The 27814-nt window shown below is 41.1% G+C and overlaps 2 protein-coding genes across 7 annotated transcripts in view; one reads left to right on the top strand and one right to left on the bottom strand.

Annotated features, from left to right (window-relative positions):
- Positions 1-6134, top strand: part of DCLRE1C (DNA cross-link repair 1C) — a 54861-nt gene extending 48727 nt beyond the window's left edge. For 3 of the 4 annotated variants that reach the window (XM_032622103.1, XM_032622102.1, XM_032622104.1), the window contains one exon: positions 1-6134. In XM_032622103.1, coding sequence (XP_032477994.1) covers positions 1-974 — 974 coding nt within the window. In that variant the 3' untranslated portion in view covers positions 975-6134. The other variant, XM_032622100.1, reaches the window with a different exon arrangement.
- Positions 3979-27755, bottom strand: SUV39H2 (suppressor of variegation 3-9 homolog 2). 3 transcript variants are annotated; one of them, XM_032622106.1, is made up of 5 exons: positions 27619-27755; positions 10826-11497; positions 8922-9068; positions 7067-7196; positions 3979-6300 (listed from the first exon to the last, which is right to left on the bottom strand). In XM_032622106.1, the coding sequence occupies exons 2-5, from the start codon at positions 11492-11494 to the stop codon at positions 6194-6196; spliced, it is 1053 nt and encodes a 350-aa protein (XP_032477997.1). In that variant the 5' UTR covers positions 11495-11497; positions 27619-27755; the 3' UTR covers positions 3979-6193. The 3 variants fall into 3 exon arrangements, with proteins under 3 accessions (XP_032477997.1, XP_032477996.1, XP_032477998.1); XM_032622105.1 differs by lacking the exon at positions 27619-27755 and adding an exon at positions 24863-25002; XM_032622107.1 differs by lacking the exon at positions 27619-27755 and adding an exon at positions 12652-13021.
- Positions 27756-27814: the final 59 nt, after the last annotated feature.

Genomic DNA, 27814 nt, shown 5'->3' on the forward strand with positions numbered 1-27814 from the left:
AGGAGGACGATGACAGTGACCTCTTTGATGATCCTCTGCCAGTACCTTTAAGGCACAAGATTCCAAACCAGCAAACTCTTCACCCTGAGGTATTTCCCACAACTGCGATATCACAAAACCAGCCTGAAAAACAGACAGAAAGCACAGGATGCTTCAGAGCGGAGAGTACGCCGACTTCTCTCTGGGCAGACTTCATAGATTGTGCGGAATCCAACAGCGAAAGTGAAGAATCAGAAATCCCAGCTTCAGCTCAAGGAGACATGGGTCCTGTCCCACAGCTCCAGAAGGCTGACGGGGAAGTACCACAGTGGGAAGTGTTCTTTAAAAGAAGTGCTGACCTCACTGATGACTGTTTGGAAAACCTCCCGTCCTCCACAGAGGCAGGGGGCTCTCAGTCTCCGAAGCTTTTCAGTGACTCCTCTGATGGGGAATCAACTCACATCTCTTCCCAGACGTCTTCCCAGTCAACACACATATCAGAACAAGGAAGTCAAGGCTGGGACAGCCAGTCTGACACTGTTCTGTTATCTTCCCAAGAGAGAAATGGGGGTATGATCTCCTCGAGCAGACGCGTCTACAGGCCAGGGATCAACGACAATACTCTTGCCCCTCAGATGGAACAAAATGTACTTTGCCCAAAGGACACATACTCTGATTTGAAAAGCAGAGATCAAGATTTAAGTATAGGTTCTAGTGCTGGAGAAGCAACTGCTCTAAGCAGTGGGAAGCACGTGCCTCAGGAGAAAAGGCCGCTAACTCTTAGCAGCAGCGCAGATTCACAAAGCTCCTCTGATTTTGAAATTCCCGCCACTCCAGAAGCCGAGCTACCTACACGAGAGCATTTACAATATTTCTATGAGAAGCTGGCAACAGGGGAGAGGATAGTAGTTGAAAAAAGAAAAAGCTCACTTCATTCTAGAGCACCCACTAAAAAACCTATACCAAGAGATAACAGTCAAAATCCTAATAGATAAATTAAAATGGAATACTTAAAAATGTTCCTGTAACCTAAAAGGTGGCAGTAAAGGGGAAACGGAGGACCAAAAACTAGAGGGAAAACACAGGAAACAAGATATGGGAGAACTAAATCCAAACCTATCAATAATTACATCAAAACAGGAAAAACCATAAACCAACTATATACTGTCTATAGGAAGCTGACTTCAAAAGACTTGGGTAGGTTTGCCAGTGAAAGGATGGAAACCTTTACCATGTAAACATTACTTAAAAGAAAGATGGAGTGGCTATGTTACCAGTGATAAAGCATCCAGTTCACTGAGACAGAAGCCTAAAAGTACCGTACAACTTTGGAATATACAAAGCAAAAACAACTGAAAGGAGAAAGACACACGAATGCACAATTACAGCTGTAACAGTTAGTCTACAGAATATCAGCAAGGATACAGAAGAACTGAACAGCACCATCAACCAACTGGATTTAACTGACACTAAGAACACTTCACTTCATCCAACAGCAGAAGACACGCTTCTCAAGTTTACAAAGGACAACGTTCACCAAGACAGACCATATCCTGGGTTGTAAAAATACTTCAGATTTAAAGAATAAACTTGGGTCTATTACCATAAACTGATGGCGATAGAAGAAAGTCAGCCCCTTACCTATCTCAGGTGTTCCATCACTTAAGAGTACTGATGTGAATACTGTGGTAAAATCAAAACCTAAAAGAAAATACTTACTTAAAAGGCATTCAGCTTCCTTAAAGTCCATCGATAGGTTGTTTTTGCATAGTTATTATGTATGCGGATTTAATAAAGTTATTAGCAAATATTCATAAACCCTTTGGTTTGCTGATATTTCATAGATTAAGAAAGCAAAAGCAGAGATTTCACTTCAAACAAGTTTAAGCAGGGTCTCTAAAAAACAATTTTCGGATCAATTAAACAATGAAATGCAGTATCACCATGCTGCATTGTAATTAAACCAAAAATCAGTACTGGAGCCACAAAACTGATTAAGGTTGCAAGACTTAGAGTCAGCGGGAGAGGAAGATAAACTGGGTGTTCAGGGGAACCAATGTCAAGTGGACCCAGGAAGCCAGCCCTCTCACTTGTCCAGAAGGGAATTTTCCATTCCCAAATGTTGGCAGAAGGATAAATTAGCCCTTGTCCGTTGACATGGGAGAAAAACTGGACAGTGGCGACTACACTTCAAATTTCGGCTAAGAAACTGGCACCAGAGAGGGGTGAGGGGAAGGAACCGACACGATTATTAAGGGTCAGGGCTGAGAGTAAGGGTGCAACTCCTTTCTGACTGTTCTCTGAGGAATATGTTGAATCACAATTTATAGCAAGTGTCTCTGCCCTAAATTACTCAACAGTAAGTTTTATTAATATGTACACCAACACAGACTGGTCTGAGCATAGTAAGGTGGCTGAGGGCAGAGGTGTGTAAGCAAGAACGTGAAGTTTAAAGGGAACACTGACCCCTTTCTTTCCAGCTCAGATGCTACCCTGAGCTTCTGATGAAATACACTCTACAGACTCAGTATGATTGGGGCAGGATTATATATTATTCCATTTTGCCCAGCTCCCCTATGAGTACCATTACCTAAATTCAAGGTGATGAATATGTAAGTCACTGGAGAGAACCAGTAGGGACTGCAAAACGTTCAATACTCATAACTACAACAGGCCTATTACAGGAACCCAGAGACTTCATTTTTAATCTTAGGCTCTAAAAACTAGTTACACTTCATAGTTACACATCACATAATCAAATGTTACTACTACATACATTTGTATATATTCACTGACATTTAAGACTTCATTTTAATAGTATAGCTTATGATCCAAGGTGGGTGTTTACAACATGCCTGTAAACATTCTTCTGCATATATTCTTAGCATTTTGTAATCTCACCATGAATTTAATATTCCACACTGCCACATTTTCATTGTTGCTTCATAGGCAAGCCTGGCATAATCAACGCTGGCTGAACAAATTTAAGGGCTAAGCACGCGTTTATAGTACAGAGTAATTACAGCTAATTCTCATATATGGTACTTACTCTGTGACAGTGCTCGGTTCTCTTACACACTCTCTCCTCCTCACAACCGTCCTTTGAGGTAGGTACACTTACTATCCCCACTCACAGATGAGGAGGTGAAGGCACAGGGAGGTCAGTCCGTGTAGTTCGTAAGGGGTGAAGCCACGACTCAAACAAGGCACTTCAGGCCCCCAAGTCCATGCTCTTAACCACTCTGCACTAATGCCTCTCAAAAAGAGCATAGAAGCGGGCAGGGTTAATTACAGTGGCTACTTGATTTTTACTTCAAGAACTGTGATGTACGAAGAAGTGAAAACCGAGTTTCAAAATACCAAGCTACGTCACAAAGGAAACCCAGTGGCTAGCTACATTTGCCTTAGAGAGGAATCCAGGACTTGGAAGTTTGTTTAAACTAACAAACAGTAGAAATGGATTTTTTAAAACAGTCTGCCTGAAGTCGGTCAAATATTTTAAAAGTAGTCAAGTTTAGTTTATGATCCTGGGGATGTTAATGTTCCCTAGCCGGTCTAAGCCTGCTTTTTCAGTATGCTGCTATAAGGAGGACGGCACCAACCTCACAGACTCATGAGAAGCACAGGAGTACGGATAAAGGGCTTAAGACTTGCTCAGAGATTATTAGCTCTAATTCTAAAATTCCTCTGTACTTCCAGGCAGTACTTAGCACAATATGTTTAAGTACCTGGTGACTAATAGTCATGCTCAAAACTTTTAAAAAGTATCCGTCTACCTTATGCTAAGCGTAAAATTCTACTTTGATATTCAAACGCATGAATCATGACAATAATAGACTTTCTTAAAAGTAACATTTAAAGGAATGGTATATAAACCTTTGGTTAATCTCAGTAACAGGTAGTCATGAATACATCAATATTTTTCTGCCCTTTTTGTAGCCTTACTGGAAATGACAGTAAAATATACAGAAATAAAGCTAAGCCATGATAAATAGGAAGTCAAATGCCAAACTAAATTTATTTTGCTAAAGAGAAACTGTTGAACTATAAGAAAAATAAGTGCAGTCTAGATTTTGTGCATATGTGGGGAAAAAACCCTGAGATTACCAATTGTGTATCACAGTCCTCTTCTGGAGATACCGAAAACAACGGTCCCGATACGGCTTGAACAGCGGATTAATTTACAGTTTAAACTTGATCTAAATATTGCCCTTGAATATTTGCTTTATATTGAGAGAACAAATTCTGACAACTTAGGGAACTAAAGAAGCTAAATGTTGACTTAAAACAGTTAAAGCTCCGAACAGCTTCGTTTAAATAGTTTCTATCATTTTACTGCTTAAGTTCAGCTTTTCAACAACTTAAGGGTAATGCAGGTTTTTAAAAATTTCAAAGGTTCATTACGTTTCTATTAATAAGGACAAGACAAAACGGGTTTACCGAAAACAGTCATCCTCCCTTTGTCCTCCAGCTTTACATTTCTTTAACAGAGAGTAGACAAGGTCAAATAACTAGACAGTAAAACACTGACCTTTTAAAAAGAATGGTACAATTACATCTTTGAACCTGTGAGAATTATAATTCAAAGCAAGTTTGGCCTGTAAACCTGTGACGCTTTTTTACCACTGACGCCATGTGACTATTTTTTCATAAAGAAAAAAATGGCACTAAAAATATATATTTTTCCTTGACACCTTCGGCAAATTTTGGTGAGCAGACAGAATATACTCTGAGACTCCAAACATGTAAACAATTTACCCTATATTATGAAAGAGCAAAATCCCGTGATAGCAATATAACAAAGTGTAGCTTCTCCCAAAAAAGAGGTTAAGGATGAAGATGTGAAGTGCTGCTTTCTTAAAGTCAGCTCAGTTTTACCCAAGCTTACTGTAGGTCATTAAAGCCTCGGGCAGGGACCTCTGGCAGAACTTAATTAAGAATACCAAGATTTAGACTTATCTGCTGCATTCGCCTTCATGTTGGACACCGTGATTAGAAGTCCCAGGATCAGAAAGAGATGAAAATATAGTTTTTCTGGACTGAGGTTTCACTACATAGGAAAAAACAAAAACAACAAAAAAACCCCAAACAATGAATATATTCCATTTCAGTCTTCATAGTTCAAGTAATAAATGGTCATAATTCAGACACACACTTTGGCCAAGCCAAGTTTAGCTTTATCACATTAAAAAAATTCATGTATAAAATAAGTATCAGTTCAAAATATAGATCACTTCTTAAAAAGGGCCTGCAGGCCCTTTATTTATTATAAAAATAATTAAATTTGGTGGAAAGGAAATGTTAAAATTACCTGAAATTCAGAAAATGTAATGTTAATTATAGTGTGGAACATTATCGTTACATACAGCCGCTCTCAGGGGGCATCTCGTTTTACTGTGGAGGCCAGAGCTACTCAGTATGGACCGCCTACTTCATGTTATCAAGTGCTGCATCCCCCCCGCCTGGCACTCCAAACAACCCCCCTGGTCCCAAACGCCCCGTCCTTTCAAAGAAGCATAACAGCTAGCCATTCTAGAATTTTAGGGAGAACATTTTGGGTATTTTTCTTCTACAGGATTAAAAAATCTTTTAGAATTACTGGTTCAGACATCCACCACTCCTAGTGGTCTAGATTGCTTCAAAATATTAAATCAAGCTGTAATTAAACTTTTTTACATTTAATTTTAGACCTTAAATTTCTATATCATTAAGATCTCAATGTTTTAATGAAAGTAGAAAATAGAGTATAATTCAGTATCACCTATTTGTCTCAAATACAAGTACAATGAGTAGTAAGTAGGTAAACAGGAATGACAATAACAAAAATAGAACTTGTGTTTTTGTCCAATAAGAATTAACTCTATTTCTCTAAATTCAAGGTGTATGGCAAGTCGAATATTTGATCTTAGGGACTGTTACATCATTAGTTTAACACTTAAACACTGAAGGAGACAGTTCTCTATTCACACAGACTTCTTTCTACACAGATCTGTAAATAGTCTGAATATGTATATTTCAAATTAGTCTATGTGATCCTGTGTTCCTCTCTTCAGAAGCATCAGTAATGCATGTGGCCAACAGTTTGAAACACGAATTGTAAATGAACATAGTGTATAATCTTGATAATATGAAAAGAGTCCCAAATACTTATTTTTTAAAAATGGTAACATTAGGAAAAAAACTATAATCATCATCAGTTCTATTTCCTGAAAATTCAGTTGAGGTAACCTCTGCAAGTCACAGCTCCACATTTGCACACAGTTCTGGCCCTCTTTTTGGCTGGGCTGTGGTCAACAGAATCTGAAGATATATCTCCAGAACCTGAATACGTAGAAAAAGAAATACGGGAGAAAGAGTTAAGACAATTCATAATGAGTTTCAAATTTTCTTTCAGTTGTAAATTGACAGAATCTTTACAAACTGTCTTGAAAGGATGCTGTGGGCTAGTAAGAGGTAAAGTGTATGTTATTAGTCCATATTTATGAGAATGGATTTGTGAAATGAATGAAACTTACTAGTAAAATCCAATATACACGCATTCGTTTCATAAATTGCTTAAGAGCCATAAAGCAAGGTCAAGTAGTAACAATACGTAACGGGCATCATACTTAGAAAAACAAAGAAAAGAAAACACATGTTGTCACAGTAAAGCAAACAGAATTAAATGTTCTCTTTAAAAGCCAGATTCAGTTAGGAATGGAATAAGCTCATATGTGATTTAAATCATATTTTCAATCTTATCTTTTAGTAAATATTCAGAAATGTAGGCTTAAAATTTTTTAAATACAAGTAATATTGAGAAAAGATGTTATAATAAATAAGCTTCTATATGGAAGTTCTGAAAAGAGCAGGCAGCAACATGCTGTAGAAGAAAGAGCATTACTCAGCCCAAGATCAGGCAGACCTGGATTCTAGTATTAGCTCTGTCAGATTAGCTTTGTGCCCTCAGCAAAAAGACAAACTCTTATAGCCTTATTTTTTAAAACCTTAACATGAGTTTGGTTCAGATACTCTAAGGTCTTCTCCTATTCTGATTAGATTCTTCACACTGAAACTCCACCAAAGAAACTGTATTTGAAAATCATACCTTTCATTTGATAATCAAAAGTGAGCTCTTCTCCAGCATTTATAGTTCTCGTGGAAAATAATGCTATTCGGGGAAGACGGGTGTCGAGGTTATCAATGAAAACGTTGAACACCTGAAGATTCGGGTCACACTAAAAAGGAACATGAGAATCCACTGAAGTAAAATTGACATGAACGAGCTCTTCTACATGCTATATAAAATCTTTAATTTCCCAAAGTATTAGTTTTAAGTTCTACTAGAAATTAACTTGCTTATTGTTTAGAGGTCTTTGAGGCATGCACATTTAAAAATACTGTGTTCCCTTACAGAAAATTTCAGACATACATAAAACTAGAGAAAATAATATAGTAAGTCCACATATATCCACTATGCAACTTCAAAGCTTATTAACATTTTTGTCAATCTTTTTTCATCTAGTCCCAACTTCTTAATTGTTTTTGGGGAATTTTAATGCAAATGTTAGATAACATTATCATTTCACCTGTAAATATTTTAGTAAGGTATATATATATATATTCTTTTTTTTTTGCTTGTTTCTGAAATTTTTAATTTAATATTTTTGGAGCATGTTTCACAGCCGGTAACTAAAACCACAGAAGGTGCAACTGCAGATAAGGAGGGACTACTGTATCAAAAGTTTATTGAAGAGCCTAGAAAGATTCAAAAAATGCCCAAGTAGAACATCTAGAAATAGAAATATTGAAATTAAAAGTAAAACATGCTCTAGTAAGGCATATTTAAAGAACTTGAGGAACTTTAAAAAAAAATCAAATCAGCACTGTAGAGCTCAAATTTCATGTTGCATGGGGTTTCATTTCTTAAACTTCTGTTTGGAATTGCTCAGCATTTCGAGAACTCGGCACTACATTCTAGCATATGCAAGAAAGATCCGGTGAATCATACTGAGAAATCAAAGTAACTATTTAATTGTCCTTGAATAGAATACATCTATTTGGAGAGTATCTCAATTTTATCGTTAAGAAAAAATTCAACATGTAAGTAAACCAGGAAACAAAGGAGTCAGAAGGTCCCTGACATTTCGTTACTAATCATAAACTAGTTTTTTGGTATAAAATCCATCAAAAGATTAACATGGTCTACCTCCTTATATGGTCAGCTATGGAACTTATGCTCCAAGACACATTTTCCTTGTAATCTATGAAATGGAGATAATGTCATCTAATCTATAGAATAATGTCAGTCTCACAAGCCTAATACTATGTTATCCATCTAGCACTTAGGAGGTGTCCAGTAACTCCTAACCTCCCTTACTTTTGGAAATCGTTTTTATAGAGTATAAGATTCTGGAGTTAAGGGTCCAAGTATATTCTGAGTTCTTTTCAAACAAGAATTAAGAATACTAATTCATAATTTAGAAAAGTAGCCCTAAATACTTCAATACTCTAGAAATTCTTAAATTTTATAAAAATGCTAACATGTTTACATTTTAAGAGAACACGGCAAATCTACCCCTTTAGTTGTGTATCCTAACTTTAGCTGTGTTTACTTCTGTAACCCATATAGTTACGTGTTAATTCTTAAACTTTTTACCTCTTAACTCCTCTGCTCATTAATTTCCTCCTCTATACGAGGACAATACCTATCTCATAAAGTCGTTGGAAAGTGTAAATGAAGTAACATATGTAAAGACTCCTGCAAAATGGATGTTATTTGGTAGGCACCTTGATGAATTTTCCTAAAACAGCAATAATACCAGGAATTAACAGAAGAGGCCCTTGTATTAAAATACTTTGGAGATAATAAAAGAGTATATAATTTAAAGACAATTATTCCTCAAGTATGGAAAATCTTTTAAAACAGTACTAATTAGTCCTGTCTATACTTTCTCTCTTACACTGTGATTCACAAAATGAGACACATTTCCATATCGAGCTGCATCCACTGTGAATTCATCAGATTCATAGTCCAGATCAAAGAGATATGTGATTCCTTTGTTGTCATATAACTGCCCCCGTCTTTCAGCTTCTTCACTTGTGATAACCTAAAAAGAAAACACTATAGTATATTATATAGCTATTGCTGAAGAAACACCCATCCATAAATCTATTAATTAACATATTAATGCCTTCAAGGTGCATAAAAAGAAGTAAAAGTGCCATCAAAATAAACATTCACATAAACTAGAAGAGCTAGATGAACAGAGGAGGGAAATCAAAGAGAGGAGAATGGATGGTGCAAACGAAGTATGACCGTTCAAATGAGAGTGAGGACAACCCAACAATTAGCAAGCGGAAACAGTACCCAACTTCGATTCTCATTTATTTGATATGTTCAGAAAAGCTACACAACTGCAGCTCTGTGTAAGACACAGCAGAGTGTAAAGGACTAAATTTAGAAGTAGGTATGCTCTAAATAGGCTCTGAAGGCATATTTTTCCTATAACGAATCTGTGTACAGTTACAAATGGAAATTTGTTACAAATACAGGAGAGAAGGTACGTTAAATTTGCGGTCAACTGTTTGGAAAGTTTAGTTTTGTAGAATACGTGGTTTTCATGAAATTCTGTAGCTCACAACCATCATCCATACAGTTCTGCTCTGAAGAACACAGCCTGACCACACGCTCAGCTCAAGAAACCAAAAATGGCTCCAGTGATTCATGGTGTCAACCAAATTTAGCTGCCACATTCATTAAACCAAAAGAAGAGAACAATTTGATTATACAAGGTCTAGTATTCTGAATAGTGATTTATAATAATCTGCCATTATCTAAAAATTTCAGGATCAAATAGGGATGCAGTTTACCCTCAGAATTCTGGATGAATACAGATAATTAAAGGGGATCTAATTCCAAACAACTTTTAAAATACCTGGTTTGACAACCCCAGACATGCAGTCCCACTCATTGTTCTAGCCACAGCTTAGCCCACCACTCAGTTTGAAAAAGTGTGGTGTAGGGGTGAAGTGCAGCGATTCTGCAGCCTTGGTTTTGAACCTCGGCTCTTCTTTACTACTAACTAAGTGACCTTGGGCGAGCTGCTTAATTTCTCTGTGCCTCAGTTTCCTGCTGTACAATAATGGAGGAAATACTACCACCTCACAGAGTCGTTGAGAGAATTTAGTAAGAGTTGAAACGCAAGGTGCTTAGAATAGTATGCCTAAAATAGTATGTGGTAAATACTATTTTTTGTATATATGCATTATATGTATAAAAATAAATGTGCTCAGTAGTTGGTATTTTAGAGAATGGTCTTTGTAGCTGAGTTACAGATGCAGAGAGTTTGGATTTTTCTTATCGGTGGCTGCAATAAATGTTTTTATGTGTACTTTACAATACTTGCTCATAAAACATTCATGTACTCTACAGTATCATTCATGCTGATGCAAAATTGAGTTTTGCCAACTACACTTAATCATATTTGGTCAAATGGGTGAAGTAAATTACAATTTAAAAGTTTCTAAGTCAGGATGTATTTAGATCTGATATTCTTCTTAGGACTTTTGTGTAAAAATACTGGTCATATTTTCAAAGTTGCAAATGCCAGTTTCAATGACTATGAGTGGGTGTTTGTTGAAAGGCGACTCTACTTCATTTGTCACTGCGTATGATTTTTTTGTTCACATTCAAGTTTGTATTTCTCATGATGCCAGTGAACCCTTCCCTCAAACCTGAAGTCCGTACATATCTGCAAACGGTAACAGCAAAACGTACCAAGCGTGTTTGTTACTGAGGTAAAAGGCGGCGCCTCAAGAGCACGAGCCTCCCGCACACTGTGCGCTATGAGAGAAGCGAGCGTACCTCTCCGACATACTCCATGACAAAGCTCCTTCTCCTAATCTTCACGAGGGTCTTTACGCCCCAGCCACAGCCATTGCTGGTCCGAAAGATGCAAAGTGAGTACTGCGTGCCTTTTTGGACAATCCTGTTGGGACAATCGGGTCCACACTGACACCTTGAGTTGCATTCGTAAATGGGGGTGCCAGGTGGGATTTTAATTTGCTGATTTTTATTATAAGCCAAAAGAACTCCAGCTTCAGCAGGACAACATTTCTCAAAGAAGCAATCTGTGCATGAACAACCAAAGGTGGCTTCATTCACTAAGCTGATTCCAGGAGCTGGTTTGTATTCATTAATGTAGTAGAAGTCTGAAGGGGGGCCCTCTAAGTCCACAGTATTTTCAACAAAAATCATTCCTTTGTGATTCTTCCTTCTGTTGAGTTCGTCCTGCCATCTCTGCAGAGCTATCCTTTGTTTAGCCTTCTTTACAATGTATTCAGCAAGGGCAGGCTTCAAAGCTCTGTGATTTTCTTTTAGAGTTATTGCTTTGCCTTTCTTTACCTGAGATAAATAATTATGCTTGTCATTAGAGAACTGCTGAAGCAGTAATGGGCACTTGAGATTTTGCAAAGGTTCCCAAGTATTTGTAGAATCTGGCCATCCTTTCCATTTTACAAGATAATATTCCATATCCTTAAAATATAAAAGAAAATGCAAATCAGATTACGACAGACCCAATTACTGAAAAGAATTTAATATCTTAAAGAGTAAGGTATTCATTATCATTTTTCTTAATAAAGTTCAGAATACACAGCCACAAGTTACTAGCAGATAAAATACAAATCATAAAAATAAAACTATTTTTCTTTATATTACATAAACTATGCATAGAATTTAGATGTGGCATGACGTTTGACCAGAGACAAAAGAGTCGCACCTGGAGAAAGATAAAAGCACTGAAAGTCATGAATATGTTACCAAACAGTGATCAAGTGACACAAAATATATTGATCTTGATCATGGAAATAAGTTGTCCCAAAATGAATAATTTATGACCCAGGTCAGTGGCTTGCTTGGCCAGCACAGATGTAGGCATCCTCTAAGGTCCGTAATTTCATATTTTACACTGGCTGTGAGGGAAGTTCTTTTTCTCAGTGTCCTGGGCACACATCCCCTAGATTTTCTAGAGTGAACTGTCCCATACAGTCATTCCTGGCTGCATGTGGCGACGGAGCACAGGAAATGTGGCTAGTCTGAATTGAGATGTGCTCTAAGTGTAATACACACTGCACTTCAACAACTCAGCACAAAAAAATAACGCACAATATTTGTTAATTTTTAAAAAATATTTCTTAATGTGTAAATATCGATTACACGTTGAAATAATATTTGGGGTTAAATTAAATGTATTACTCAAAGCAATTTCACCTGTTTCTTTCCATTTTGTTTAACATGGTTACAAGGAAATTTAAAATCATAGTCGTCCTTCGGTATTCACCAGAGGATTGGTTCCAGGACCCCTCTCGGAACCCCAAATCCACGGATGCTCAAGTCTCATATGTAAAATGGCACAGTATTTGCATATAACCTACTCATGTACTTTAAATCATCTCTAGATTACATACAATATCTAATATAATGTGAATGCTATATAAATCGTTGCCAACACATGGCAAATTCAAGTTCTGCTTTGGAACTTTCTGGAATGTTTTTCTTTTGCAAGTATTTTCGATCCGGGGTTAGTTGAATCCTGGGGTGCAGAACCCGAAGATACATAGGGCCGACTGTATACATATGTAGCTTGTACTATATTTCTATTGAACAGCACAATTCCAGAGAGTTCTTACCTTAGACTCGCCCGCGGCTGGATTAGGCGGCAGGCCCTCAAGGCACCAAAGATCAAATACTTTGACTTATCCCTCAGACTGCTGCTGGCCACCATGGTACCTGAAATCTTGCCTTCCCACCCCAGTGACTGGCTACGTTTTCTTCCCTTAAAGCCAGGCAATGCTATGTTAAGTTTCTCTTAAAAATGGTAGTGTATGTAAGAAAAAAAATTTTCAAGTAAAGCCTCTCAATTTTGTCTTTGTTCTCTGGAATAGTGAACATATATCCACGAGCGCTAGGGTAAAACGCCTTCTGAAATATGAAAGTGATTAAACTGCATTCTACGGTTTTTAGTTATTTTAATTCATAGATATTGATAAAAACTTAACTGGGATACATTTGCTTTCTCCTGAAATTTTTAATAAAGGTTTTATTATAAAGTAAGGATGTTTTACTAGTCATAGTTTATTAATGCCAAGTGACCTGGCAGGTCTAGGCAATGTGGTATAAGCCGCACTGTGGAGGCACCACTGGGTGAGGGGCACTGAGGCAGCTTTGCAGGAGGTCACCTGACGAGTGAGAGGGCTTATCTTCATCTCGAGGTTTTATTATATTCTACCCAATAAGCAGTAATGCTTGTTAATTAAAAGACCTTTGCTTCTTTGTGAAAATGGTCAAAATATGTTTTGTTAAAAAAAGTGGCTCGGGGCTTCCCTGGTGGCGCAGTGGTTGAGAGTCCGCCTGCCGATGCAGGGGACACGGGTTCGTGCCCCGGTCCGGGATGATCCCACATGCCGCGGAGCGGCTGGGTCCGTGAGCCATGGCCGTTGAGCCTGCGCGTCCGGAGGCTGTGCTCCGCAACGGGAGAGGCCGCAACAGTGAGAGGCCCGCGTACCACAAAAAAAAAAAAAAAAAAAAAAAAAAGTGGCTCAATTATGGTGTGAGCATTGCACAAAAACTGTACTTCTATGGAAATATATACTATGATTCCAGGACACAAAAAGCCTAGGCATGTAACAGAAGCGTCAGTCATACCGGCTCACTAAAACGTAACATGGATTTCTCCCTCCTGAGGTGACTACTACAATTCGGGATTGCTGTTGGCAGATATATGCTCAATAATAATGAGATCCACTTGGCAGTATCTAACATTACCGATTCCCCTTAATTATGAAAGTTAAAAATGTTTCTGATTCCAAAATAAAGCAATGCAACCCTGGTCCTCTTTTTTTTTTTTTCTCCCTGCTGTAGCTTTTCCTACCGTAGCCCTGGGTTATACCAAAGTTACCAGCAAACAAGGAAAGAAACAGAAATGGTGGCTTCAAGTCAGGTGATTAAGCTAAATTATCATTCAGCAAAACTAAAAACACTGCCACTGTAGTCAACTTCCAAAATAACGTTCTATGATGAGTCGCTTGCAAGCTCTGTATGTTAATCACATTGTACCTACCTAATTTACGGATGGTAAAGATGCTTCGAAAGCCTGAGTGCTACAGAAATATTAGTAACGTTTTATTTCTACTTTGTAGACTCCTTTTATTTTATAAGCCTTGTTTTACTTTTAAAATCAAAAAAAGATCTTTCCATTTTGAAAAATAAGATAATTTTATACAGAAAAATCAGTTTGACTTAAATTCAATTACTTCAATACCCTAAAATTTCAAATAGAAGTCAAAAATTTCTTAAGTCTCATAGGATATCAGTATCTTATTCAGATATGCAATCAACTCTTGATTACCTATAGAAATGGAGTGGAGTCATAAAAATGGTCTGTTAATCATTCCTGTATAATTTGGAATGCATCTTATTAATTTTTTTCTTCAAGACATTTTCCCCACTATGTTTAGCTTAGGTTAAATTCATTCAAATATTTTAGTATCTATTATGAGCATATGAAAGTTTGGTCACTAGAGGGTGTGATGAGATGCAAGGTAATACTAGCCTTTAGGAGCAAAATCTCGCTGGGAAAGGAAGGCAATAGTATGTAAAATAAGTAGCAGTGCAAGGTGGTACAATTTTAAATGCCAAAACAAATAAGACAATAGATACCACTAAAATACACAGAGGGAAATCAATATAGGTCAATGAGAAAAAGGTACAGAGGAAGTAGAACAAACTACACTGTGAAAGATTGATAGCATTTGTTGGGTAGGGCACAGGGCAGGCAGGATGAAAAACACAAGCAGAAGCCTGGAGCTAAGATTTGCGTGAAGTATCCAGAAAACAGTGAAGAGATGGACTTAGCCAGCTTTACAGTTTAGAACACTGAAGCGAGAGAGAGAATGGTAACGGCAAGGCAAGAGCAAATTCCGGACAGCTCTGAACACCTGACTTTATCGTAGGCCAATGGTTTTTACAATTCTTAGAAACCAAGGTGTTTCTGTGGGGAGCTTCATTCCATGTAAATACATTTAATTCCATCTTGTCTACTAGGAACTGCACTTACACAATGCAGACACTCAGGGCTCTGTCTTTGGCCCCTTTTCACACTAAACAAGGGTTCATCTCTTTTGAGAATCTGAAGAAAGCTACAGACCTTCCCCTATCAAAAGTCACATGTATGATACAATGGGTAAATTCAGGCTATGTGGATTCTAGGCTAAGAATTCTTGCTCCAAATGTTCTCTCTGGGCAACCTCTTCACTCCAATGGTTTTAACTGTATGCTGATTCTCCCAAAATTTTAGCTGCAACCCCATATAGTCAATAGCCTACTGGATGTCTGTCCCACAGGTTCTTAATCAATCTATCTACATGGAACTCGCCACTGTTGTTCCTGAATGGTTTCTCTCTGTATTCGCCATCAATGGCAGCCTTACCCCCATCTGCCTAGTCACACAAGTCGCAAACCATGTCAATCTCACCTCTTCCTTCCTCTCAACCCAAGCCATCACCAAATTTCTCCACATGCTTCTTCTGGCCCACCTCTTTCGCCAGAACACCCGTTCCTGCAAGCCTTCAGCTTTGCCTGGATTAGGACACTGATCTCCTACCGGTTTCCCTGCCACCAGACTGATAACACTCCACTCTGTCCTTCTCTACTAACGTGTAGTTTTCTTATAAAAACAAAAAATCCACAGTGCCAGCCATTCTGTTATTTTCTTGCTTAAAAATTTTAATGGCTCGCCCACTGCCTAAAGAATTAAGCTCAAACTTCCTATTATAACAAAGATCATTCTTGACTGGGTCCCTGATGCCTCCCTGACTCAATGTTCCAGTGTGGCCCCATTCACACACCACCCTCCAGCCACACTGAACTACTGTTAGTAACTGAACATGCCAGGCCTTTTCATGCTTTTCTGTTCCTTTGTTCACACAGTTATTTCTAATTAGAATGTCTTCTTCCATTTGCCTACTGAACACTTATTTCAGTCTCATCTTTTATATGCAGAAAAACCTACTCATCTTTAAAACTCAGCTCAAATGTCATCTCTCCCGTGAAGTCTTCCCTGCCTCTGATTACTGCCAACTCGTGTTCCCATTTCTAATCGAAACTATAAGCCATTTGTGGGGAAGGAAAGAATCTTATTCTTTGCAGCCCCAGAACCAAGCACAATTCCCTACTATATCCTAGGCTTTGACTAAATGTTTCTGAATGTATAACGAAAAATACAACTACCAACACGTATGCAATATAAAAATCACAACAGTAACGATATGGATCCTTAAAAGAAATACAGGCTGCTCAACTTAACCTGGAGATAGCAATTCATGGTTTCTCAGTATTTGTTCTGTCATCTGCTGTCTGTAGCCAGTAAGTGGTAGCTAGCACAAACACTTTAAAATACATATATCTATGGGGGCACCAAAAAGAACAACAAAAAAAAATCTGCCTTCCCATTAGCTATTTTTCCCCTGCAAGTTTTGAAGTAATCACAGTATTCACTATTAGTGGTAGAAAAGCCTTAATCTGATTATGAAAATCCCAGTGTTCCATGAGAACACAGTTTGAGAACTATTACAGTCAATGGAAAGTCACTAGATTTCCATACCAGTAACCAGACAGAGGGTAGGAGTTTGGGGGCCTGGGTTAGAGGCCCAAGGCTGACACAAACGAACAACATGACCTTGGAGAAGTCCCTCTTGGAGCTCTGCTTGCCTGGTCTCTAAAATTCAGGTTTTACTCTAATGATTTCTGTTATTCCAGTTCTTAACAAATCACTCTTAAGCGCCATCAGTCTTTTAGGAGTATGACTCTATTGTTAAATGTGGTTATTTTGTTAGTATGTGGTAGTATGTGTTAGTATGTGGTAGTATGTGCAGTATAGTGGTAGTCCTAGAGACATAGAATGATCTGGATACTTTAAGAAATCAAAGCTTTGGGTAGTATTTCTTTAATATTTGATTCCTAAGGGAGAAGCCCCACTGATGTGCATGGGTGTTCTTCACTGATGAGGTGAGGATGTTAATAAAGAGAACCCAGTTTTGTCAGAGATTTTTCTGTATGAAGGGGTGACGTGGCAAGAACATGGCACAGGAGGATCACACAGCAGTGAGACTACCACAGCTTACACCTTTGAGTTCCACTGGACCTGACATGAGCTCATCACGGTAACCACCTGCTTGTTCCCCCAGCTAGCATACTTTCCACTTCCCGAGCTGGCTATTTCAGACCTCCTCCTCTTCCCTCAGGAGTCCCTATCCCACGGCCTCCCCCGTTATTTTCAGTAGCACGTGACCCTAGCGTGGAGCTAGACAAGAAGGGGACCACAGACACAACCGGAGAGAGGCCCTTCCTCCGTCAATTACCCCCATCTCCTGTGCCTTCAGTCTCTTGCTCTCTCCTGATCCTCTCTAGCATCTGAATATCCCTTATTTTTTAAAGGCAAAATTAAACTAAACCTCCTTTGAGATATAAATGCTTGAATAAGTAAGGGATCTTGAAAAGATATGATAAATTACTAAAAGGTCAGAGATCGGAGACTAAGGTATAGTCTCAGTATAAGATGCTTCATAACATGCAATTTTTAAAATCATATTATCTACTTGGATTTTTTCTTAAATTAAAAATTATAAACACCCTTAGACCCTACACAGCCCTTCTTCAAAGCTAGAGTTCTGGAAAGAGTCGCCCATACCACTTGACCCTACTCTCTCACCTCCAACTAATTCTTTAATTCATTCTATTTCGGCTTCTTCTATCCATACCACAGAAATGCTCTAAGGGTGTCAATGACCCGTCCATTGCTCAATCCAGAGGGAGCTTTATACTTCTTTGACCCACTGGGTATGACTCTATTTTACTGACATTATCTCCTCCTCAGGCTGCCGTGTTTACTCTTCTGATTTTCTTCCTACCTTTCCTGCCAGTTTTTCTCCATTGCTTTGACAGTTCTTCCTGGGAGTACCACTTACTGCTCCTCAGTCCTGGCTCTTCACCCGTTTTCTCTACTTGGATCACTGCAATGGCCTCTTATCCTTTCGATCCACTCACGGCACAACAGCCAGAGTGATATTTTCAACACCCCTCTCTCGCAAGTCACTCCCCTGCTCAAAACTACAAAATATTTCCCTATTGCCCTTAAAGTCCAAAATTCCTTTCTTGGCCTACAAGGAGATGCACTTTCTGGGGCCTGCCCCATCCTTCCAGCCTCATTTCAATCCCTCTATGTTCCACTCACACTGCAAATTCCTTGAAGGAGTCAGGCTCTCTTCTGACTCAATACCCTCCCCCATTATCTTTTCACCCTTTAGTACTAAGTTTAAACATCAGACCTCACGGACACCTGCCTACTCTCTCCAGGATGAGCTAGAGCCTTCTGTTACATCAGCCTTACCTCAACTATAATTAAGTCCTTTGTACAATGATATTTAAGGTTTTTCTGCTCTCACTGAAAGACAGACCCCGTGATGTCAGGGGCCACGCCTCTGTGCCGTTCTCTGCTGAGACTGCTAGTGCCCAGTGTGTGACGTGGCAGACGGCAGAAGACTGGAGAAGTACCTGCAGAGTTAATGAAGGCTAACTGTACCCAGTCCTGGGGCTTCAATCCCCATCTTCTCGCCAATCGCTTCAAGAACAATGCTTCCACTTAGTTCTCACTCTTGATTTGGAGCCACATTTCCAACTATCTACTGGTCGTCTTACACGTAAATGTTCTCAGCCTTCTTCTCCAACTTCAATCTAGTCCTCCTATCCTAATCCTCCTTAAGCCTCATCTTCCTATATTCCTGGGTCTTGGTGAACAGTATTACTATCCACGCCATGGCAAGCTTTCCTAGATGTGGATCCCTCACTGCTGGATCCCCAGCCAACCCCCTGACCACTAAACCACAGACTTAAATTTTACATCCGCTATAATTCAAAAAAGCACCAACTTATCTTCATCGTTACTACTTTAGTTCAAGCACCACCTCTTCTTGCCCAGATTACTGCAACAGCCTTTCAGAATGTGTAAGTTATACATATGTCATTCCCCTTCCTGCCAATCCACGTTCCTCACTGCAGAGAGGAAACTCTCTGAATTGCATATCTGATAGTGTCACTCTTTTCAGAACCGTTCAGATGACTCCCCACTGCTGCAGGACGGCTGGAGTTCCTCTACTCGTCTCTCACTGTCTCTCACTTCCAGATCCTACCACCCCATTCTCTATGTTAAAGCCTTAAGGAAAGACTCTACTCATCTTATCAGGCCCCAGCTGGATATTATCTTTTCTGGGAAGCCTTCTCTGACCAGCGCAGGCATACCTCTCACAGGTCACATCATGATGTCTGCCCTAGCGCTTATTATACTATTGCATTGGGTGATTTACTCGTCAATCTTTTTCACTGGGCTGTGAGTTCCTTAAGGTTAGGGACAGTTTCCCATGAACCTTTATTTTCCCACTGCCTCATGTAGTACCTGACACACAGAATAAACTCAAATGTTTATTGAGTGAGACAACAGAAAGGTGAAACCAGAGATATCAGTCAATAAACTGCTGCTATCATTTAAGCGTGACGCTATGGAGGTCTAGTCTAACAGTGACGGTGAGGACTGGAGAAATCACTGACGCAAAACCAATTCAATTCATCAACCATGAACTAAGTACCCATTACGTACTAGGGGCTATAGTAAGACACGGTCCTGGCCCTCAAATTGTTGCCAGTTCAGCAGGTATGAAACAAAGCTACAAAATGTGAACAGCTCTAGAATAATGACAAGAACAGTGCTTTATAAGTCCTGAATATAAAGCAATTAATTTTGCTAGAGGTGGGGAAGGGAAGAAGGCTCTATGGTTGGTGGTAACCTTTCAGTTGAACTTTGCAGGCCATGCAGATTTTGCAAGGAGAGAAGGGAAATAACATTTCAAAGAGGGAACTGGATGAGAAAAGCAAAAGGGCACAAAGGTGCGTGATGTGTTCAGATATTGGAATATAAGCTATGTTTGTTTTTTAGCTAGATTCTCAATGCTTGAAGAGTGCTCAGCTCTTAGTAGACACTCAGTAAACCTTAGCTACATGGAAGAATTTACAAGTATATCAGTGCGGTAAGGAAGTAGGAAATGTTACAAGAGAACATACAAGTAGGATATGTTACAAGTAGGGTATGTTACAAGCTGGAAAGGGGGCTGGTGGCCAGATGATAACAGCCTTAGTCCAAAGGGTCTCAGCTTAGACTGGCAGACACCAGGGAGCCATTTAAAGGGCTAAAGGAAGGTCCTAATGCAATCAGAGCTGTGTTTCAGAAACAACTGCAATGGCTTTGAAGAATATGGTACTGAAACAGTGTCTTTCATGAGCTAAATGGAGGGGAACACATAAGAAAAGGATAGGGTGTTAAGATCTTTCACCTGCCCTGAACATGAGAGACAGACAGACAGACAGAAAAGGTAGAAAGGCAGAGGTACATTCAAGTAACACTGGCTTACAGATTCAGTTATCTGTGCTAGGCAGGATAAGAAGTGAGGAATAGGGCTTCCCTGGTGGCGCAGTGGTTGAGAGTCCGCCTGCCGATGCAGGGGACATGGGTTTGTGCCCCGGTCCGGGAGGATCCCACGTGCCGCGGAGCGGCTGGGCCCGTGAGCCATGGCCGCTGAGCCTGCGCGTCCGGAGCCTGTGCTCCGCAGCGGGAGAGGCCACAACAGTGAGAGGCCCACGTACCGCAAAAAAAAAAAAAAAAAAAAAAAAAGTGAGGAATGTAAGTGGGTTGTAGGAGGACATAAGAGTGCAAAGCGTGCTTATTCCAAAGCAAGGAACCAAAAGGAGAAGGATGAAGGAGAAACTAGTAGCAAAAGTTACCCAAACTGAACTATAATACTCAGAATTCTGTAGCATAAGAAAGAAAACTGGCAGCTCTTTCAATGTAAGCACAGACTCCTTGGTAACTTACTCTGTCTGTCAAAGTATAACAGGAATGAACAGGAAAAGACAGAGAGGTAGAGACCACATAATCTGATGACCTATTAGATTTAGAGGGTAGGGAGGAAGGAAGAATTAAAAAAGTATGAAATTATAAGGTTAGGTAACTGGGAGTATTATGATTCTGTCAAACCAGGTAGGGAACACTAGATCAGGACACAGATTTGAGGGAGGAAAACGGGTACGGTTTTGAATACGTTGAATGTGGTACCTGTAGGGTGTCCAGCTTAAAATGAAGCTCAGAAAGAAGTCAATGCCTCACAAAGATCTGAGGGTCATGAGCCAAACAGATAGAAGTAGAAACCACTGGGAAAGAGGTCATCTACAGAGCAGCTTCGAAGTGAGAAGGGGGCCAAGGACAGAGCCTTGGAGATTATGTATTAACACTTGAGAAGGACAGGTAAGAGACTGTAAAGGAGATTCAGAAAGAACAGTAAGAAAAACTGGTGGCGAAAAGAAGTGGAGATAGAGGTGAGTAACAATGATGAGAGAGTACACCCCTCTACGGCGTGACCGCCACAGGTCAGTCTCTGCTCACAGTAACCCCACGAGCTGGTGCTGTAAAGATCCTCATCCCGTACGGGAAGCAGCGAAGGAAAGAGAACCTATGCAATGTGCTGAAGGTCACGCAACTAGTACATGGTAGAAGCAGAATGTGAACCAGAACCTAGGCAGTCTCTCCAAGACACGAGTTTCAGGGAAGAAAAGGGTAGCCAACAGTGTTAGGTGTTGCAAACTGGCACAGTAAGATCTGAGGTCCTCGAGTTTGGCCTTGAGGAGGCCACTGACAGCCGTCAATCAGAACAGAGAGGGTTAAAAAGTCAGTAACAAGGGGCTTCCCTGGTGGCGCAGTGGTTGGGAGTCCGCCTGCCGATGCAGGGGACGCGGGTTCGTGCCCCGGTCTGGGAGGATCCCGCGTGCCGCGGAGCGGCTGGGCCCGTGAGCCATGGCCGCTGGGCCTGCGCGTCCGGAGCCTGTCCTCCGCAGCGGGAGAGGCCACAGCAGTGAGAGGCCCGCGTAACGCATAAAAAAAAAAAAAAAAAGTCAGTAACAAGTGGAAAGGCAAGCTACAGCAGAAATTTTTTGCAAACTGTGTATCTGATAAGGGACTATCTAGAATACACAAAGAACTGTTACAACTCAATATAAAAAGACAAACAGCCCAATTTAAGAAAACAGGTAAAGGATCTGAATAGACACTTCTCCAGAGAAGATACACAAATGGCTATAAGCAGTGGTCCCCAACCTTTTTGGCACCAGGGACCGGTTTCGTGGAAGACAATGTTTCCATGGATTGGGGTGGGGGAGGCGGGGGGAGGATGGTTCAGGCGGTGACGTGAGCGACGGGGAGCGGCAGGTGAAGCCTCGCTCACTCCCCGGCCGCTCACCTCCTGCTGTGCGGCCTGGTTCCTAACAGGCTGCGGACCGAGAGCTATAAGCACTTGAGAAGATGCTCAGCATCATTAGCCATCAGAGAAATGCAGATCAAAACCATGAGACACTCCATACCCACAAGGACAACTATAATCAAAAAGTCAGATAATAGCAAGTATTGGTGCACATGTAGAAATTGAAACCCTCATACGCCGCTGGTGGGAATGTAAAATGGTGCGGTCACTTTGCAAAACAGTTTGACAGCTGCTCAAATGGTTAAACACAGAGGTACCATATAACCCAGCAATTCAACTCCTAGGTATATATCCAAGAGAAATGAAAACATGCCCACACGAAGACTTGTACATGAATGTTCATAACAGCATTACTTATAATAGCCCCCAAACAGGAACCCAAATGTCCATCAAGCGATGAATGGATAAATTAAATGTGATATATCCATACAATGGAATATTTGGCAATAAAAAAATGAAGTATTGATACGTGCTACAGCATGAATGAACCTTGAAAACATTATGTTAAATGCAGGAAGCCAATCATAAAGGATCCCATAAATATTGTACGATTCCATTCATATGAGATGTCCCAATAGGTAAATCTATTGAGACAGAAAGTAGATTAGTGGTCGCCTAGGGTTAGCGGGGAAAAGAGATGGGGAGGTTTGGGGGGTGATGGCTAAGCAGTATGGGGTTCTTTTTAGGGTAATGAAAATGTGCTACCATCTCCACAAAAAGTTTTAGAATAGTTCTGAGAGGGTACAAAAACCTTTGAATTGTACAGTTTAAATTGGTGAATTGTAGGGTGTGTGAATTATATGTCAATAAAGCCGTCTTTAAAAAGTTAGTGGGAAATGAAGTAGAAGGAAAAGACAGGAAATCCTTGAGTGGGGATGGAAGACGTAAGAAAGATTTCGGAAGGTTAAGGAAGATCTGAATAGGTTTATTGATTAAGATAAAGCAGTGGAAAAACAGTGCTTGATACAAAAACAACATCAGAGAGCTTCCCTGGTGGCGCAGTGGTTGAGAGTCCGCCTGCCGATGCAGGGGACACGGGTTCGTGCCCCGGTCCGGGAAGATCCCACGTGCCGCAGAGCAGCTGGGTCCGTGAGCCATGGCCGCTGAGCCTGCGCGTCCGGAGCCTGTGTTCCGCAACGGGAGAGGCCACAACAGTGAGAGGCCCGCGTACCGCAAAAAAAAAAAAAAGGACATCAGAGATTAAGCAAAGTCCTAAAGGGGATGGGTAGGAAGAAAAAAGAAAAATGGTGACACCTCTGAAAGAATGAACAAAGATACAGATAACTGGTGTGGTGTGAAGATAAGTTGAAAGTTCATCCTTGAAGGATCCAGTGAGGCAGAAGTCTGCAGCTGAATATGAGAGGGTGAGGGAAGGGATACAGTCAGAAGTCCAGAAAAGTAATAAAATTTGGGGAAACTGATGACGAAAATGGAAGGAGCAAGCAAAAGATAAAAAGCTTGTCAAGTAGAACTGAGCATTGCAAGAATAGAAATAATATGTCACGGAACCAAGAAGTGTGATTATATGACACCTGTGGCTAGGCTGGTCAGGCCAGGGTTTATAAACTGAATTGGCAGATGACAGGGTTGTTTTGGGGTTGAAGGCTGCTGAGAGTGTAGGTGAAATGCTTCATCATAAAATCCCACTGAGTGGGGAAGTCAGTGATACCAAAAAGAAGATGGATGTTTCAAAGGAAGAATGGGATTTAATGACTGAATCCATATGGAGGATGAAAAAGAAGGAAAGCAAAGAATTAAGCAAGATTCCTGATTCATTCATCTGCAAGAATGGACAGATTAATTAATTGAAACAGAGTTCTTGTAGAGGAAGTAGGCTACAGAAAACTGAATTACTCAAAAATACATTGCAAGGTTTAGATTGAAAGAGCTTCTTGAAGAACAACCCTGGAGAGGAACAGAAACAAAGTGAGGCCCAGAGAAGTTAAATGACTTCACTGAAGTCATGAGGTTCTAGACGAAGCCTAGAAATGACTGTGAACGCCAGGCCGTTTTACTGCACAACAGAACCTCACTGATAGCAGGAGTTTGACGGGATGGCAGGAGATACAAACGGTGATGCTTCTTGAGGAGATTCAGTACCACTAAAATTGGCTTGAACTTCTAGGTTCATCTCAGGTGATAGTGGGGAAATATGATTCAGGAACAAAATGAGTGACAGGAGAAGCCAATCTCAGATAAAACATTTGCTCTGGTAATCCACCTGGAGATAATCAAGAGTTGGATGTAGAATGATATTGATATAAGCACCTTGAAATATTCTAATATAAGAACATTTTATGCTTCAAAATCCTCTCAATGTTATTTGGCAAAACAGATGATAGGACACAACTTTATTATGGCCAAGAATTTTAACCATTAAGAAGAGTTCTGCTTACTTTTAAGGTTCTTTTTATGTCACAGAAATATGAAATACTGAATTGAAGTCTGATTAGGTCTCTTTTAAGGGTCTAGATATTTGCCTTACCTTTTCTACCTTGTAGTCACACAAGTATTCCACCTCATAATTGTTTAGATTCCTTTTGGTGATTCCAATCGATTTACATGTGAGCTTTTCTTTTCTACATAATTCCTGAAGAGTATCAAGTGAAACTAGGCAAGGCACACACCAAGCTACAATAAGAAAATAGAATTCTTTACTAGTGAAATAGCTACTCAATTAAAATAAAACAAAACAAAAAACCAAAAGAAAAAAAAGGGGAAAACTCAAGACCGCTATATCCCCACCCTTCAAGTGGCAATTTTATAAGACTAAAAATTCATATGACAAGAAACCATGTACACGTCTTTAAGAAAAAGTTAACCATTAAAGAACTCTCTTGGTAAACTGGTCTTCCTGGATTTTCTCATGGGTCTCTATCCTACATGTTTAACTGATGTCAATTTCTACTAGGCCCCCTGAACAAAATGTTTCATGTCTATAAGCTTGCATTAGATTACATATAGATGCAAAAGTCGAGATAATATTTTTGACTTTTTCATTGTATTCTACACAGAATTGCTCATTTAATAAAATGTAGATCTCAAGGACACGTTCATTATTGTTAGAAATACATCTTAAATATATTTTAAAATAATCTTACATTGTTAAAAAGTAACAATGTAAGATTCTTAGTTGAACAATAAGAACTGAAATCTAATTGAAACCTAATTCTATAGTTACATACTCATACATCACATGGCCTACTTTTCCCATTTTGGAAGGTTGCATAAAATTTTAACTCCGATTTTGCCCATGCTGCAATGTATTATTATCAAGGTCAATAAACCCAGGAGTTAAAATAAAACAACGGAGAGTATATTGAGTTTTGTTACTACTCATTTCCTATATTGCTTTCAAAGCCAAGAATGACAATACAGAGAGTATTCAATTTACATAATCCACACACCAAGCTTGAAGAAAGTCAGCCGTCCTCATGATCAACCTTGTAGAAGCCAATAACTAACTCTGCTGCGGAAGATTTTACCCTCAAATTCCCGTAAACAGTATGCTACCATACTGCATTTAAAGTATGTTAACACAAACTGGTATTTAGAAACAGGTAATGAACCTGGCTTTATGGCTAGCGCTAGTAGAAGCACCAGGGAGGATCAAGAGGTCCTCTGCCCCAGCCTCCGCCAGGCCACCGAGCTGCATAATTTTAGGGAGGTTTCCATCTTTCTGGGTTTCAGCTTCGCTGAAAAAAATGGCAGGGTTGGAGTAAGCTGGGATTACCAAACAAAATTTATCAGTAAACGCTGGCTTTACTTGGTAGCTCTCCAAGGTAGTGGTGGTAACCTTTTGGGTTGGAGGTAATTTCCAGAGAGGAGAGAACAGCTGGTCTTCCTATAATCTCCCCTCGCCCTCCCCATCTCACACCGGGATTTCACGGTCAGAAACCCTCAAGTACGATTTCCACACGTGCCCCCAACCCCTTCCAAAAAAGGATGCATGATTCTAGACCAAGAAAGTGAAAAGGATTTTCCCCCAAAATATCTGGGGGGAGAGTCGGCTGGTTTTGGAGTGGTGGTTTGGGGAGAGGGGAGTGGCAGAATAGAAACGACCCCTTAAGTCCCTTGTATTGAAATGACCTCCCGATGTTTTGTGTAAAAGGTAACCTCATTATGCTGATCACGTGCAGAGGAGGTTCCTCTGAGCTATCTACCCAGCATGGATTTGTCTACCGTTCCTACCATTTTCACCCAGTCCGAGTTACACGAGGATTCAAGACGCGACCCTCCACGGAAATGCTCTTTTGGGGAATAAGAAAACTTGGAACCTAAAAAACTGCAAACCCCCTGCCCCCGCGGCAGAAAAATAATTCATTGGTAAGATTAAACATTTCATGACCACCACGAAAACTTGACACTAGTTCCACACTAACCCCTAGCGGAGGAAAAGTTGGGGGGTAATGAATCCATAATCCACGCAGAGAGGCGCAGCGCTGGAAAATACCTTTCAATTCTATAAGGCAGTGAAAGTTCCCGTCCTTCAGCGCGCGCACAAACACACGTTAGGCACCGAATTCTTCGGCGTCCACATAAATACCTCGCAAGTTACCGGGGTGGGGGGGAACCGATTCCCGTAAGCCAGGGGCTGCCGCCGCCAGTACCCACTTACTGGGGTTCTCTGCAACGGGGAACCGCCCCTCCCGGTGCGTCCGCATCGGGGTGCATCCTCACTCATTTCCTCGCTTAGCCTTCACACCTCTGCCCCGACCTCTCTCCGCTCCTCTGACACTGAGGTCACACTCACCCCACGGGGTCCTCCCGCTCCCCAGTTCCGAAGCCAGCCCGACCGCAAACGTCCCGCTCAAACCACCACAAAGGAGTCGCGCCCCCAGCGTGCCCACGGACCTCGAGCCGCGCCGGGCTCCGCCGGGGCCGCCCGGACGCCACCGCACGGCTGCCCCGCGGGGAGGGGACTCGGGCGCGGCGGGTGGCGGGGGCCGGGCCGCCGGGTCGGCGGGCCGGCAGCGGTAGGCGCGGGCCGGGCCTCGCGGGGGTCGGGCGCGGGAGGGGACTGAGGGCAGCGGGCGGGCCGAGCCGCGAGGAGGGTCAGGGGCCGGGGGCAGGGAGGAGCCCGAGGCGCGCGTCTGGGGGCCGCGGTGTCAGTGGCGCGGGAGGCGGCGTCTCGCCGCGTCGCGCTCCGGCCGGCCCGCGCGTCCCGGCCCCGCTTCCCGGGCCTCGGGAGTTTGCCCGGCGGACGGGGGACAGTGCGGGGCGCCGCTCTCCAGCCCTCACCTCCTCGCGCCTCGGCCCCGGCCGCCGCCATCTTGAGGAGCTTTCATTCAAACTGGCGCGGTCTGACCGGATAGCTCAGCTGGCCTGACGCCCCGCCCCAGCCCGGCCCGCGCGGAACTCGGGGGCCGGGGCGGGGGACTAACCCGCGAGGCGTCCTGACGTCAGCGGAGGCCGACACAGCCGCGGCAGCGAGTGC

This window comes from Phocoena sinus, chromosome 2, assembly GCF_008692025.1.
Source record: "Phocoena sinus isolate mPhoSin1 chromosome 2, mPhoSin1.pri, whole genome shotgun sequence".
In the NCBI taxonomy this organism is placed as follows: Eukaryota; Metazoa; Chordata; class Mammalia; order Artiodactyla; family Phocoenidae; genus Phocoena; species Phocoena sinus.